The 13301-nt window shown below is 35.4% G+C and overlaps 1 protein-coding gene across 1 annotated transcript; it reads left to right on the top strand.

The window, feature by feature from the left end:
• The first annotated feature begins 11199 nt into the window (after window positions 1-11199).
• LOC149921090 (zinc finger BED domain-containing protein 4-like) lies at window positions 11200-12893 on the top strand. The gene is made up of 2 exons (XM_090163885.1): window positions 11200-12105; window positions 12210-12893. Exons 1-2 carry the CDS (start codon window positions 11200-11202, stop codon window positions 12891-12893), a joined length of 1590 nt encoding a protein of 529 aa, XP_090020011.1.
• Window positions 12894-13301: the final 408 nt, after the last annotated feature.

Here is a 13301-nt window from a genome sequence, read left to right as displayed (position 1 = left end):
TTGAGCTCACTCACCTTAGTTCAATGTTAATAAATACATTTTTTAGATTAATGTTCTTTTATATTTTTATTGAACTAATTTTTCTTTCTAGCTGAATCTGCTGTTGGCGATGGAGAAATCGGACTCGTTCTTATTCACAGCCGACGGCTTCTTCGAGTTAAAGAAATCTCTTTGGCCAACTGTAAGTTTCATTGTTGACTCGCGTGAGCAGATCGAGGAAAAAGATAATAGAACTCATAATAAAATTAAAATAACACGACTGATACTTCATGGTTTTAAAAAAAATTTAATTGTTATAAACGTTAAAATTGCGAGATTTCGGGTACTTGACCCCTTGCACTAGGTTGAAAATCGTTTGATCAGAACAAATACTAACAAGGAGACGACCCTAGGTGTCACACCGATTTTGTTCAAACTCGGGGGTTTGGTACACCTTCATGTTACTTGAAAACCCTAAAGGGAAATGTCTCCATAGGCAACCATTTGGCCATGACAACCAAAAGTGTTTTTGACAACACAAAATGGAAATTTTCCCATTGAAAATAACATGGGAATCTAACCAATTTTAAGAGTACCTACCCCCTGAAAAAATTTAATTTTTGAAAATGCTAAAAATAGAAAATATAATTAAAAAATAATGAAAAAGTTCGAAATTGATTAAAATTTTAAAATTAGTTAGATTCCCATGCGTTGTCAAAAACATTTTTGGTTGCCATGGAGACATTTCCCTCAGGGTTTTTCAAGTTGCATGATGGTCTACCAAACCCCTGAGTTTGAACAAAATCGGTGCGTTACATCTCGGGTCGTCACCTTGTAAGTGAAACTGGCAGGATACCAGGCTGTTACCAGGATAATACAATAATTATTTATAAAAATTCAGCTACGCTTGCCGAACTAGTTTTTATGTTGCTCTTACGTCACGTGAAAATCCGTGGTTTCTCGTGCCCTAAGCACGCGCTCGGATTATTACCAAAGTTAAATGAGTGACGTAGTAGCTACATTCAAACAAGAAGACCACGTTAATTTATAAAAACACCTTTTATCAAAAGTAAATGAACCAAAGTTATCAGACTGCTATACTCCCCACGTTGGAGGCGTTTTCCTAATTAAGTTATATTTTGACTTCGAATTTTAAATTTTTCGCTCTCCTAGGCCGAAAAAAACGATTTTGTTTCTATGAAACAATTTTTTATTCATGGAAATAGCTATTCCCACAATTCCCAAGGGCAATTTATCGCGTCAAAAGATGAGGATGGAAATTAGCTTTTATTTGACTCGGATTTTCTCATCATTTTCATAAGGATTCCGAACGCTATGTCGATAACTTCGGTTCATTTACTTCTGCTATTATTAAATTGGGGTGTCGGCCGGAGTTGCTAGAGCATCCGTTCTCTATCCCACTGCTGTGTGCGAAGTGGCGGGCTGGTCGTCCCATTGTTGCACCTTCTGCTGGGTTGAGCGGCTTGCGTCGAGGGTGCGACCATCAGTAGTGGGGTTCTGCTACCCATGCTGGTTTTGTCACCTGTCCGGGCTTGTGGACGCTGGCGTAGGGCATTCTGATGATAGGCCTCCGGTGGTGTGGTTCTCTTTACCGGTACACCGGGCTATAAATTCTGACAACATGCTATTATTAAATGAAATTTGAAAAATGAAATAACAATAACAACTTGGAATGAATAATTTGGAAGAAGCCAATTAGAAAAGAAAAATTCCGATACTAACGAATGAAATTGAAGAAATGAGAAAAGGGTGTTATTCTCCCAGATGTCAGCCGGCAATTGTTTGATGCTCGGGTACCTCTAAAACAAATTCCAAAGCTAAGCATCTATCGATCTTTAGATAAAACGTAGGGCAAGAGTGCCTTTTGTATAAAACATACTATAGCCTAATTGACGTGGGATGTCCACTTAAGATCTCTTGACACGACTACACCAAGAATCTTCATTGTGTAATCACGTGTAAGATACATTTTTTTTATCTTTTAAGTGACGTCATCACGAGGCCACTTTCGAGAAATCGCCATAAAGTTGCATTTCTTAATGTTAAGAGAAATGTTACACGCATTGCAAAATAAGAGATTATCTTGGAAGGTAAAATGGTCCGCTGCCAACCAAATTGCGAGAGCTATCACGAATATGTTCAAAAGTAATGGTCCTAAAATTGAGCCCTGCGTAATACCTGAACGCGCAGGACGGTACGCCATATATAACTAGTTGTATGTGATTGGCAAGAAAATCATGAACAGTGCTTAACTCAAGTTTAAACATCAGCCGCTTGTGACAGACAGAATCAAACATCTTTGACGAGTCAAAGAAACCACGTGTACATCCGGCAGTATACGCTCATCAAGAACGAATGCAAAAGCTAGTGAGTTCAGGATGGACCCTTCCGAAATCTTAAAGCATGATGTTAAGCTTTTCCGGAATTATTGACTCCAATAATTTGTCACAATGATTACAGCCAAGAACATTTTCTTTTGTCCAAATATTAGTGAGGAATCGAAGGTCATTTATGAAAACCAAGTCCAGAATATTCTTCCCGCGGTTGAAATAGTTTGGCAAAAAATTGTTCTACGGAAGTTCTCAAAGACGGTTCGACAAATAAATATGAATGTTAAATTATACCATGAGGAAGAATATCGTGTAGAAAGTCAATAAAATCACTTCAAGGTAAAAAACGTAATTGTCGAGAAGATTAACTCGATTTGAACTCCATTGAACTAATAATACAGTACAGACATATAGAGTGATTCAAAACTGTACAAATATTGTAGGGAGTTGTAGGGAACGAGAAGAAAAGTATTTTCGGCGATGAGTTAAAAGAGCGTCAGAGATTTTAAAGTGTGGCATACTAGCCTCTGAAAGTATAGGCTGGAATAAGAACAATACCAACCAGCATAGAAATGCAATTTCCGTTGTACGATAAAGTTGCGAATTCGTGAGAAATGAGTGAATAAAAAAGTGGAAAATTATTAAAATTAAACACTCAAGACCAAAGTAACAAAGTTTATATATTAAACTTATTATTTACCATGGTGAATATTAGTAGAAATTATGTTTAATTCAGAGAAAACGGCATGGTATTAGAAGATAAAACTTATTTTATACAAGACGTTTCGAGCCGAGGCTCTTCTTCAGTCGTTCGTTAGTTTTAATTTGATTTAAAATTTTACCACGCGCCATATTCAAGTTCTAATATCACGCGAGCAGAAGGTCAGCGTGTTAAAAAATAAACAAAAGTTTTACTGATTTTAACAATTTACGTGTGTAATAGAATCAATGTAACCGATAAATCCAAAGTATATGTAAGACAGTGTGAATTATTAAAATATAAATATAAAATAAAATAAAATTTTAAATCACAATATTACCCCAATTAGTTACTTCTTGACATCCTTTATCTAAATTTAAATTACCTAGTTTACGAATATACAATCCTTCATAGAATTTTCTTTTGTACCAATTGGTTTCCCGTTTTAAAATTTTGTAATCATCCCATTTAATAGAGTGGTTTAACGTAGACCAAATATGTTTTGAAATTCCGTTATTCATATCGCCCTTAGCCACGCAGGATTTATGTTCACGTATCCTGTCTAAAATGGAACGTTTTGTTTCACCAATATACGTTTTTCCACATGAGCAATTGATTTCATAAATAACGCCTCGAATGGCGGAATCTTCTATTTTAGGTTTTAAATGAGAAATTTGATTTTTTAGTATATTAGTGGTTTTTGATACTAAGTTTATTTTATAATTTTTCAAAATACGTTTAAGTTTCTCTGTGGTTTTAGGTATATAGGGTAAAACTAAAACCTCCTCTTTAGGTTTACTTTTCATATCAGAAGGCATGCTGATTAAGTTTCTGTCAAATATGGTTTCTATAAGTGTTTTTGGATAATCTGATTCAATTAACTGATTTTTAATTTTTAATTTATCCGCAATTGGGTTATCAGATATGGATTCAATATGGTGTTTTAAACCTTTTACGACTGATGTTTTTACATGGTTGGGGTGGTTTGAATTAAAGTTTAAAAAGGTTTTTGAATGAGTAGGCTTTTGGAATAATGAAAAGGTTAGTTTACCATTAACATTTTTAATAAATAGGTCTAAAAAAGGAATTTCGTGGTTAACTTCTAGTTCAAGAGTGAAGTGAATAGAGTTATGTAAATTATTTAAATCATTGTGAAAAGTCGTTAATGAATCCAAGTCTCCCTTCCATACAAAAAATATATCATCCATAAAACGAAGCCAGCAAGCCAAATGATTTTTGTCCATGTCCGACCCAAAAATGGTATCCTCTAGATTTTCCACGAAGAGATTTGCTATAACCGGTGATAATGGATTCCCCATTATGGTAGTATCCCTATAAATGAAGCCCTTAAATTATTGGAATCTAAATTGAGAAATGACCCTAATTTATTACAAAGATCTCCTCTTAAAATCAATACAATTCTTAAGCTTTCGGAATTATGTTTAAATAGTACTTATTTTGACTTTAATTCCCAAATTTATAAACAAAAAGACGGCCTAGCAATGGGGAATCCATTATCACCGGTTATAGCAAATCTCTTCGTGGAAAATCTAGAGGATACCATTTTTGGGTCGGACATGGACAAAAATCATTTGGCTTGCTGGCTTCGTTTTATGGATGATATATTTTTTGTATGGAAGGGAGACTTGGATTCATTAACGACTTTTCACAATGATTTAAATAATTTACATAACTCTATTCACTTCACTCTTGAACTAGAAGTTAACCACGAAATTCCTTTTTTAGACCTATTTATTAAAAATGTTAATGGTAAACTAACCTTTTCATTATTCCAAAAGCCTACTCATTCAAAAACCTTTTTAAACTTTAATTCAAACCACCCCAACCATGTAAAAACATCAGTCGTAAAAGGTTTAAAACACCATATTGAATCCATATCTGATAACCCAATTGCGGATAAATTAAAAATTAAAAATCAGTTAATTGAATCAGATTATCCAAAAACACTTATAGAAACCATATTTGACAGAAACTTAATCAGCATGCCTTCTGATATGAAAAGTAAACCTAAAGAGGAGGTTTTAGTTTTACCCTATATACCTAAAACCACAGAGAAACTTAAACGTATTTTGAAAAATTATAAAATAAACTTAGTATCAAAAACCACTAATATACTAAAAAATCAAATTTCTCATTTAAAACCTAAAATAGAAGATTCCGCCATTCGAGGCGTTATTTATGAAATCCCTTGCTCATGTGGAAAAACGTATATTGGTGAAACAAAACGTTCCATTTTAGACAGGATACGTGAACATAAATCCTGCGTGGCTAAGGGCGATATGAATAACGGAATTTCAAAACATATTTGGTCTACGTTAAACCACTCTATTAAATGGGATGATTACAAAATTTTAAAACGGGAAACCAATTGGTACAAAAGAAAATTCTATGAAGGATTGTATATTCGTAAACTAGGTAATTTAAATTTAGATAAAGGATGTCAAGAAGTAACTAATTGGGGTAATATTGTGATTTAAAATTTTATTTTATTTTATATTTATATTTTAATAATTCACACTGTCTTACATATACTTTGGATTTATCGGTTACATTGATTCTATTACACACGTAAATTGTTAAAATCAGTAAAACTTTTGTTTATTTTTTAACACGCTGACCTTCTGCTCGCGTGATATTAGAACTTGAATATGGCGCGTGGTAAAATTTTAAATCAAATTAAAACTAACGAACGACTGAAGAAGAGCCTCGGCTCGAAACGTCTTGTATAAAATAAGTTTTATCTTCTAATACCATGCCGTTTTCTCTGAATTAAACATAATTTCTACTAACAAAGTTTATTTTTGATTTTAAAAAAATGCTCGAAGTTTCTTCCTTCTAATCTGATACAAAGACGACAGCGCACTCCGGATGGGTTCCGAATTTGTTCAGTAGCGGCTTGGATCCTTGCCACCAAATCCATCTCCGAGTCTACTGGCGTAGCGTAAACCAGGTCTTTCATCCATCCCCACAAGAAAAAATCCAACGGATTTAAGTCCGGTGATCTCGCAGGTCGTAAGACTGGACTTCCTCACCCAATCCACCTGCGTGGAAATCGCCGGTTCAATTCGTCCCGGACCGCCAAGGCAAAGTGAGCCAGAGCCCCATCGTGTTGGAACCACATTCGTCGCGGAGTCGCCAGTGCTACAGTCGCCCACAAAAGTAACGTTCTTCTTCTCTTTCAAATTATCGGCGGCGCGCCGCAACCCTTCTAAAGCATTTTTATTCTTATTTCTCTGATAATGTTTTATCAAGATTCTAAACTATTTTCGTATCTAATTTTAGTAATTGAAGCTATTTGGTATAAACTGATGCGATTTCGAAAATATAAATGTTATTTTCTCACTATCTATAAAGGCTGCGTTGCTAAAGACTAGTCCGGTCAAGTCTACAATCTCGATGCAAAATATTCATAAGACAGTCGTTTTTTCACGCTTTTAATAGTCGATATTATAAAATCTGATGTTTTGGTTAAGGCACTTTCTTAGACTAAAATTAAAAAAAAAACAAACGCCCTTTGCTGTCATCTAACGATTTATTTAGCAGATAAAATTTTATAACATATTACAAAGGCATTATCTACATTTGTATTAGGGATTTGTCGGAAAAGTGTAACATATCGTCTCGGCATTTACTAAGGACATCGCAATTAAAGGGAATATAACCTCTAGTATTTCTGTTGCCCTCCGAGGGTTCCAATATTTTCCGCTGCCTCCCATGGCTTTTCACACTTGCGGCGCTGATAATCGCTGATTGTGAAGGGAATAAAGGAAATTGATGGGGTCTTCCTTAAAGAACGCGTTGGAGGTTCTATTCCCTTTAACTAGTCTCATTTAAATGTTAACCAAACGTTCTGAGGAAAAACGCAGATAATCTATCATGGAATGTGCGCATCTACGGAGAAGATGTTACTCAAGAAACATGTAGTTAAATACTTTCTGGATTAATGACTCTGAAGAACGACATTAACTATCTTAAACTTTAAAAAAACCTTCAGTTTCATAATGCGCAATGTGATATTTAATTTAATCCAATTTCTTTAATAGCTTTGAACGTTATGATACTTTTGCGCGAAGGAATATTCTAATCCATTTGAACGTTAACTTCAATACTAAAAGAAAAATCGATAGCATTTTAAAACTATTTGACGGTGGAAATTCGAAATATTATCTGTCTGGACGAAATTTGTTGATACCTTGATTAATCACAAAATAAATCTAAACTCTAAAACACAAGTAAAACTATACTAGGCAGTCAAGAGCAAAAAAAATGGTTTGAGAACTTTGAATTTAATTCTGTTTCTTTAAAATTTTTATCTATCACCTAAACGATATTTTAAATAAAAATACGTTATCAAAAAGCAATTTATTACATTAAAAGCATGTATTTAAAGAGGCCACTTACTAAAATCAAATATATTTGTAATTTCCGTTTCAAATTGAGTAACGTAGCTAGCATTTCTATGCCAAAATTAAGCGTGGCTGAAAGAGCGCCAGTTGTCGCGTTGCACGACGAGGGATACAGTGTCGCTAATCTAGCTGAACGATGCAATTGGAGTTTGCCAACAATCCGAATATGGATAACTAACCATGTTACAGATGGATGACTCATAGATTTATATCGATCCGGAGCACCACGCGCTACCAATCAAGAAACGGACAAAATGTTATTAATATTAACCTTGAACGAGCCAACAACCACAGCAGCGGAGTTAAAAGCGGTGACAAGAGCAGAATGTTCCTTACAAATGGTAAGAATGAACTGCGCAGTTGCATAGCCGCGAAAAAAGAATTCTTAGCCGCCAAACGCCGTCAACTTCGTCTAGATTTCGCTCGGCAACATCTGGACTGGTCCGTTGACGATAGGAAACGGGTTCCTTTCACGGACGAATCTACATTCCAGTCTGAACCAAATTACCAGCACCGTGTAATTCGACCTATGGGAGCAAGATTTGACCCGCAGTATATCAACGCCGTGAAGAGAAGTGGTAGATTTTCAGTTTCAGTTTGGGGATATATGTCATTCAGAGGACTTGGAGAACTAGTGAGAATGAACGGCTTTTTAAATTCCGAAAAATATATTGGTGTCCTCCGTGATCATTCTTTCCCGTCCTTGGAAACAGACTTTCCAAACGGAAATAACTGTTTCCAACATGATAAATGCACCGTTCACTATTCGCGAGCTGTACGCAACTGGCTGCGAGAAAATCACAACGACGTTCGTGATATCGATTGGGTAGTCTTATAGAGAATGTATGGGCGCGAGTGAAGAAACAAGTGGAAAAACGTCGTCCTTACGAAGATTGCGATACACTTTGGGAAACGGTTGAGGCTGAGTGGAACGAATTGAAGCAAGATGGTGATTTCGTGAATTCGCTGTAAGACTCTTTACCAAGGAGAAATCAACAAGTGTTTCATAGCAATGGTTGTTGGTGTAAATATTAAATTTTCTGGTTCAATAAAATAAATGTATATGAAGATTGTGAATTGCTAATTTTTAAATTATTTCAATAAAAACCGACCTTTTAAAATGAATTCCATAAATAAATATAGATTCAATTTTAAGCCTACCTAATGGTGAAACATTCCATGAAAATTTCAGTGGCGTAAGCATGGAGATGGTTCTCTTTCTGAAACCATCCGCTGGCCCATGATTTAAATTCAAATTTTCTTTCAATCTCACTGTTTCTGGCCAGGCCACCGCTATTTTTTCAAAACGTTTTCATTATTGCCATATATCTCTCTCCAAATAGGGTCAAAGTCCCTACGACGGACTATTCTACCATGAACCGACAGGCACAGGATTTCTAAATATAAGAGATAACATAATAAACAAACGGATGACAGTAAACAATAATAAACCCACGAAACTGACTTCTAGTTATTGTTTAAATAAGTCTTCAATTAGGGTCTATATTGCTTATGGCGTTTAACACTCACTTCCTATTCTGAGTCAGTATCCGCCCACTTTGAATCCCCGAGAAAACCTAAAGGGAATATAACCCCAGGCCATTTTATATGAAAACCCCACCATTTAAAGCCAACCACTATACAAAAAAGCCCACTTTTCAGCTCAAAAATTTCAAGATATTAAAGGTTTTGTACCGCCCCTTACGAAAAAGCTGTAAATTAATGACATCAAACATGTTCTCTTTCTTAAAACCAAATTTTGATTTTATATCTTACACTTTTCCGACATACAATACAAAGGTAGATAATGCCTTTTTAATATGTTATAAAATTTAATCTGCTAAATAAATCGTTAGATGACAGCGAAGCGCTTTGTTTTTTTTTTTTTTTAATCTGAAAAAGTGCCTTAACCAAAAACATCAGATTTTAAACGACTGCCTTATGTATATTTTACATCGGGATTGTGAACTTCACCGGACTAGTCTTTAGCAACGCTGCCTTTATAGATGGTGAGATAATAACATTTTTAATTTCGAAATCACATCATTTTATACAAAATAACTTAAATTACTAAAATTAGATACGAAAATAGGTTAGAATCTTGATAAAACATTATCAGAGAAATAAGAATAAAAATGCTTTAGATGGGTTGCGGCGCGCCGCCGATAATTTGAAAGAGAAAAAGAACGTTACTTTGTGGGCGACTGTACATTGTCCAGAAGATCAGGCAAGACATCTTGCGGCAGCAAGTAAGAATACATTTAGAAAAAGGGTAATTTTTCTTTAGGTATTTCCTTTAGAAAAAAGGGTAATTTTTCTTTAGGTATTTCCTTTAGAAAAAAGGGTAATTTTTCTTTAGGTATTTCCTTTAGAAAAAAGGTAATTTTTCTTTAGGTATTTCCTTTAGAAAAAGGGTAATTTTTCTTTAGGTATTTCGTTTAGAAAAAATGGTAATTTTTCTTTAGGTATTTCCTTTAGAAAAAAGGGTAATTTTTCTTTAGGTATTTCCTTTAGAAAAAAGGGTAATTTTTCTTTAGGTATTTCCTTTAGAAAAAAGGGTAATTTTTCTTTAGGTATTTCCTTTAGAAAAAAGGGTAATTTTTCTTTAGGTATTTCCTTTAGAAAAAAGGGTAATTTTTCTTTAGGTATTTCCTTTAGAAAAAAGGTAATTTTTCTTTAGGTATTTCCTTTAGAAAAAAGGGTAATTTTTCTTTAGGTATTTCCTTTAGAAAAAAGGGTAATTTTTCTTTAGGTATTTCCTTTAGAAAAAAGAGTAATTTTTCTTTAGGTATTTCCTTTAGAAAAAAGGGTAATTTTTCTTAAGGTATTTCCTTTAGAAAAAAGGGTAATTTTTCTTAAGGTATTTCCTGGGGCCCTGCGAATCTTCGATTTGCGATTCGAAACCGAATATTTTTACGAATCGAATCGTCACTTTTGTCGTTTTCTTTTATTCTTGTTCCTGCGAATCAGCTGTATTCGAGAAAGTCGAATATCGAATCGAATATTCAACACATTCGAAAAACGTGTATACGAATCGTATATTCGAAGTATGAGCCAAAATTAAAAGAATCTAGACAAATATGGATAGAATGGAATTTTTTCCTAAGATTCGAATCACCGAACCAGTTTTGACAGCCAATTGTCCAGGGTAGATGTACAACGGGTAGACCTTAGTTTTCAGCATTGATATACGTTAACTTGCAATTTTTATATTTTTTATAGGCGTAATACTAAAAAACAATGTAAACGTACGTTTTCATTTGTTTATTAATGATTTTAAATAAATCGCCTACATTGAGATCTTTTAAAGCCTAAATGTAGAAAAAAGCATAAGCAAAACACGCACGTGCAGTGGCCCGTAGTCTCGCTCTTGCTCTCGTTTACTAGCTCATTGTCTTAGTTAAAATAATGCACGTACGGTGTACGCCCACTTACAATCTCAACCGTAAACCGGCCAAATTCAATAATCTCGGCGATGCTATACCGAAAACGCGTCTTAATATCTTTGCGCAAACTGTTTTAGATATTTTATGCTTCTTAGTCATAGTATACGATGCAATTAGGTCTATAGTATAATTCAACCGAATCTTCACTTACGAGTTAGTGGTTTAGTTTTCACTTTGGCAAGTCCGAATTTTTAACTTCAGTCACGAGTATTGATATCTTACGATTACCACGTGAAACCTTATTTATATTATTATTATTATCTATATTAGTTTGATTGATTTTACGGCGTTCCGTTATGTCGTGTTTAAAGTCTTATTTCGACAAAAGCTCTAATCAAGGCTATCTCTGTAAAACTTGCCAACAGGCGTTGTCGGCGCAATCTAGTGGAACTACTTCGCATTTGTGGAGTCACTTGAAACGAAAACACGCGGACCAATATGAAAATGCTAAAGTAGAAACGGCTAATAAAAAGGTAATGTCTTTAGCCAACCAGGCCTCAAAGCGTTCGCTTTGTTCGGCTTCTACTTTTAACGAGTCAGAGCCAGCGTTGAAAAAGAATAAATCAGTGCCTGCTGAAGACAAGGAAAAGTTTGATAAAGCAGTTCTAAACTACGTAGTAGCCGACGGTAGACCTTTTGAAGCTGTCGCTGGAAGTGGATTTAAACAATTATGTTTAAAACTTACAAAAAGCAAATACAGTCCTCCACATCCGACCACACTTTCTCGAAGACTAGGCGACATTAGAATTGACCTGGAGAAGAACCTCCAGTTAACTCTGAAATCTGCTATTGAAAACTCACGCTTATCGATCACATTCGATCACTGGAAAAGTAACAACGGAAGTAACTATTTAGTTATCACCGGGCACTACATCATCTGTAAGGATTCGATCTTGTCTTCCAAATGCATATCAGTGACGAATTTGGAAATACGGGACGCGAACCATACCTCGGCGGCTACGGAAGATATTATTAGAAACCAATTTGATTATTATAATATAAATTTATCTCAAGTGTTTTTCGCTACCACTGATACTACTAATACGATGCCCGCCACCGCCAGGCTTTTAGGATTGAAATGGCAAGGTTGCGCCGCGCACAAGTTGCAGCTCGCTATAAACGGCGCGTTGGAGGTTCAAAAAGTGTTGAAGAATTTGATAAAACACGCGCACGCAATTGGCGCTTTCTTTCATGCGTCCACGGTAGGAGCCAAGTCATTAAGCAAACATCGTCACCTGAATCGTCACCACCTCTTGACGTCGTCACGAGATTCAATAGTACGTACTATCTGCTACTTTGGTTAAAGACGAACGAGGTAGCCTTGTCTCTGGCACTTGTCGAATGCGTGGAGAAGAGACGTTGCGCCAAGAGCCCCCCGGCGGCATTAACAACGCAACTGAAGGAAACTTTGGAATCGTCGTTGCCAATTCTAAAAGTAATAGAGGAAGCCACTACAATTTTCAGTGCCGACACATCCGTCACGGCCAGCCTAATTGTTCCACATATTTCAACTCTGAAAGACGAGGTCAGTACTACGCCAGCGAATAGAGTTAAAGCCTTCAGAGACGAACTATTAAAACAATTGAACGACCGATTTGATCTGACACGATTCAAAAACCGTTTACAAACCGACTCTCAAACCTTAAAAATAGAACGGTATTTGACCGACCTATTAGGGAACCACAACGACTCCAATGATATTAGCCAACCAACTGAGACGCCAGGCCAGGATAAGTCAAATAGTGATTCTGGTGAATATGAACAACAAGAACGAAACATACTAGACGTTCTAATCAATAAAATTCGTAGAAATCAACATGCAAGTTCATCTCTGAAGATTCCTCGTTCAAAACAAATACACAACGAAATTGAAAATTACACCAAAGAAGTTGTATTGGATAGACGAGGCGATCCACTCAATTACTGGAGAAACAAATGTTCCGTTTACCCTCTTTTGGCGAAAGTCGCTCGCGATTTACTGTCTATATAAGCCACTAATTGCGCGTCAGAAAGGGTAAACTCTGTAGGATCTCAAGTAGTCACTGATCATCGCCATTCGCTGTCCAACTACAATATAGAAACCCTTATTTGGGCTCGAAAGAACCGTGACTTGCTTTTAGAATCTTAAAATTAAATTTCTATATCAATAAAGACGTGTTCACGTGGCTTTAAAATCATTCAAATCGGTCGATTTAAAGTTTAAATTGATTAAAACCGTTACAGACAGTTTTGCAATATTTATATAATCTTAAACAAATTGATTTGAAAAGACTATTTTCGATGTATTATTGCACGGTAATAAATTTTTCGTAGCTTTCTTATTCGCAGCTTATCTTGAATAATTAAAAAATCTTTACCTTTGCAGGCGCGGCTCCAGAGGGTCCCCCCCCCAAAACTA

Source organism: Leiobunum rupestre, chromosome 11 (genome assembly GCF_980474605.1).
Source record: "Leiobunum rupestre chromosome 11, qqLeiRupe1.1.hap1, whole genome shotgun sequence".
Lineage (NCBI taxonomy): Eukaryota > Metazoa > Arthropoda > Arachnida > Opiliones > Sclerosomatidae > Leiobunum > Leiobunum rupestre.
The sequence above is the reverse complement of the archived record's forward strand: the minus strand, read 5'-3'. Positions and strand labels throughout refer to the sequence as shown.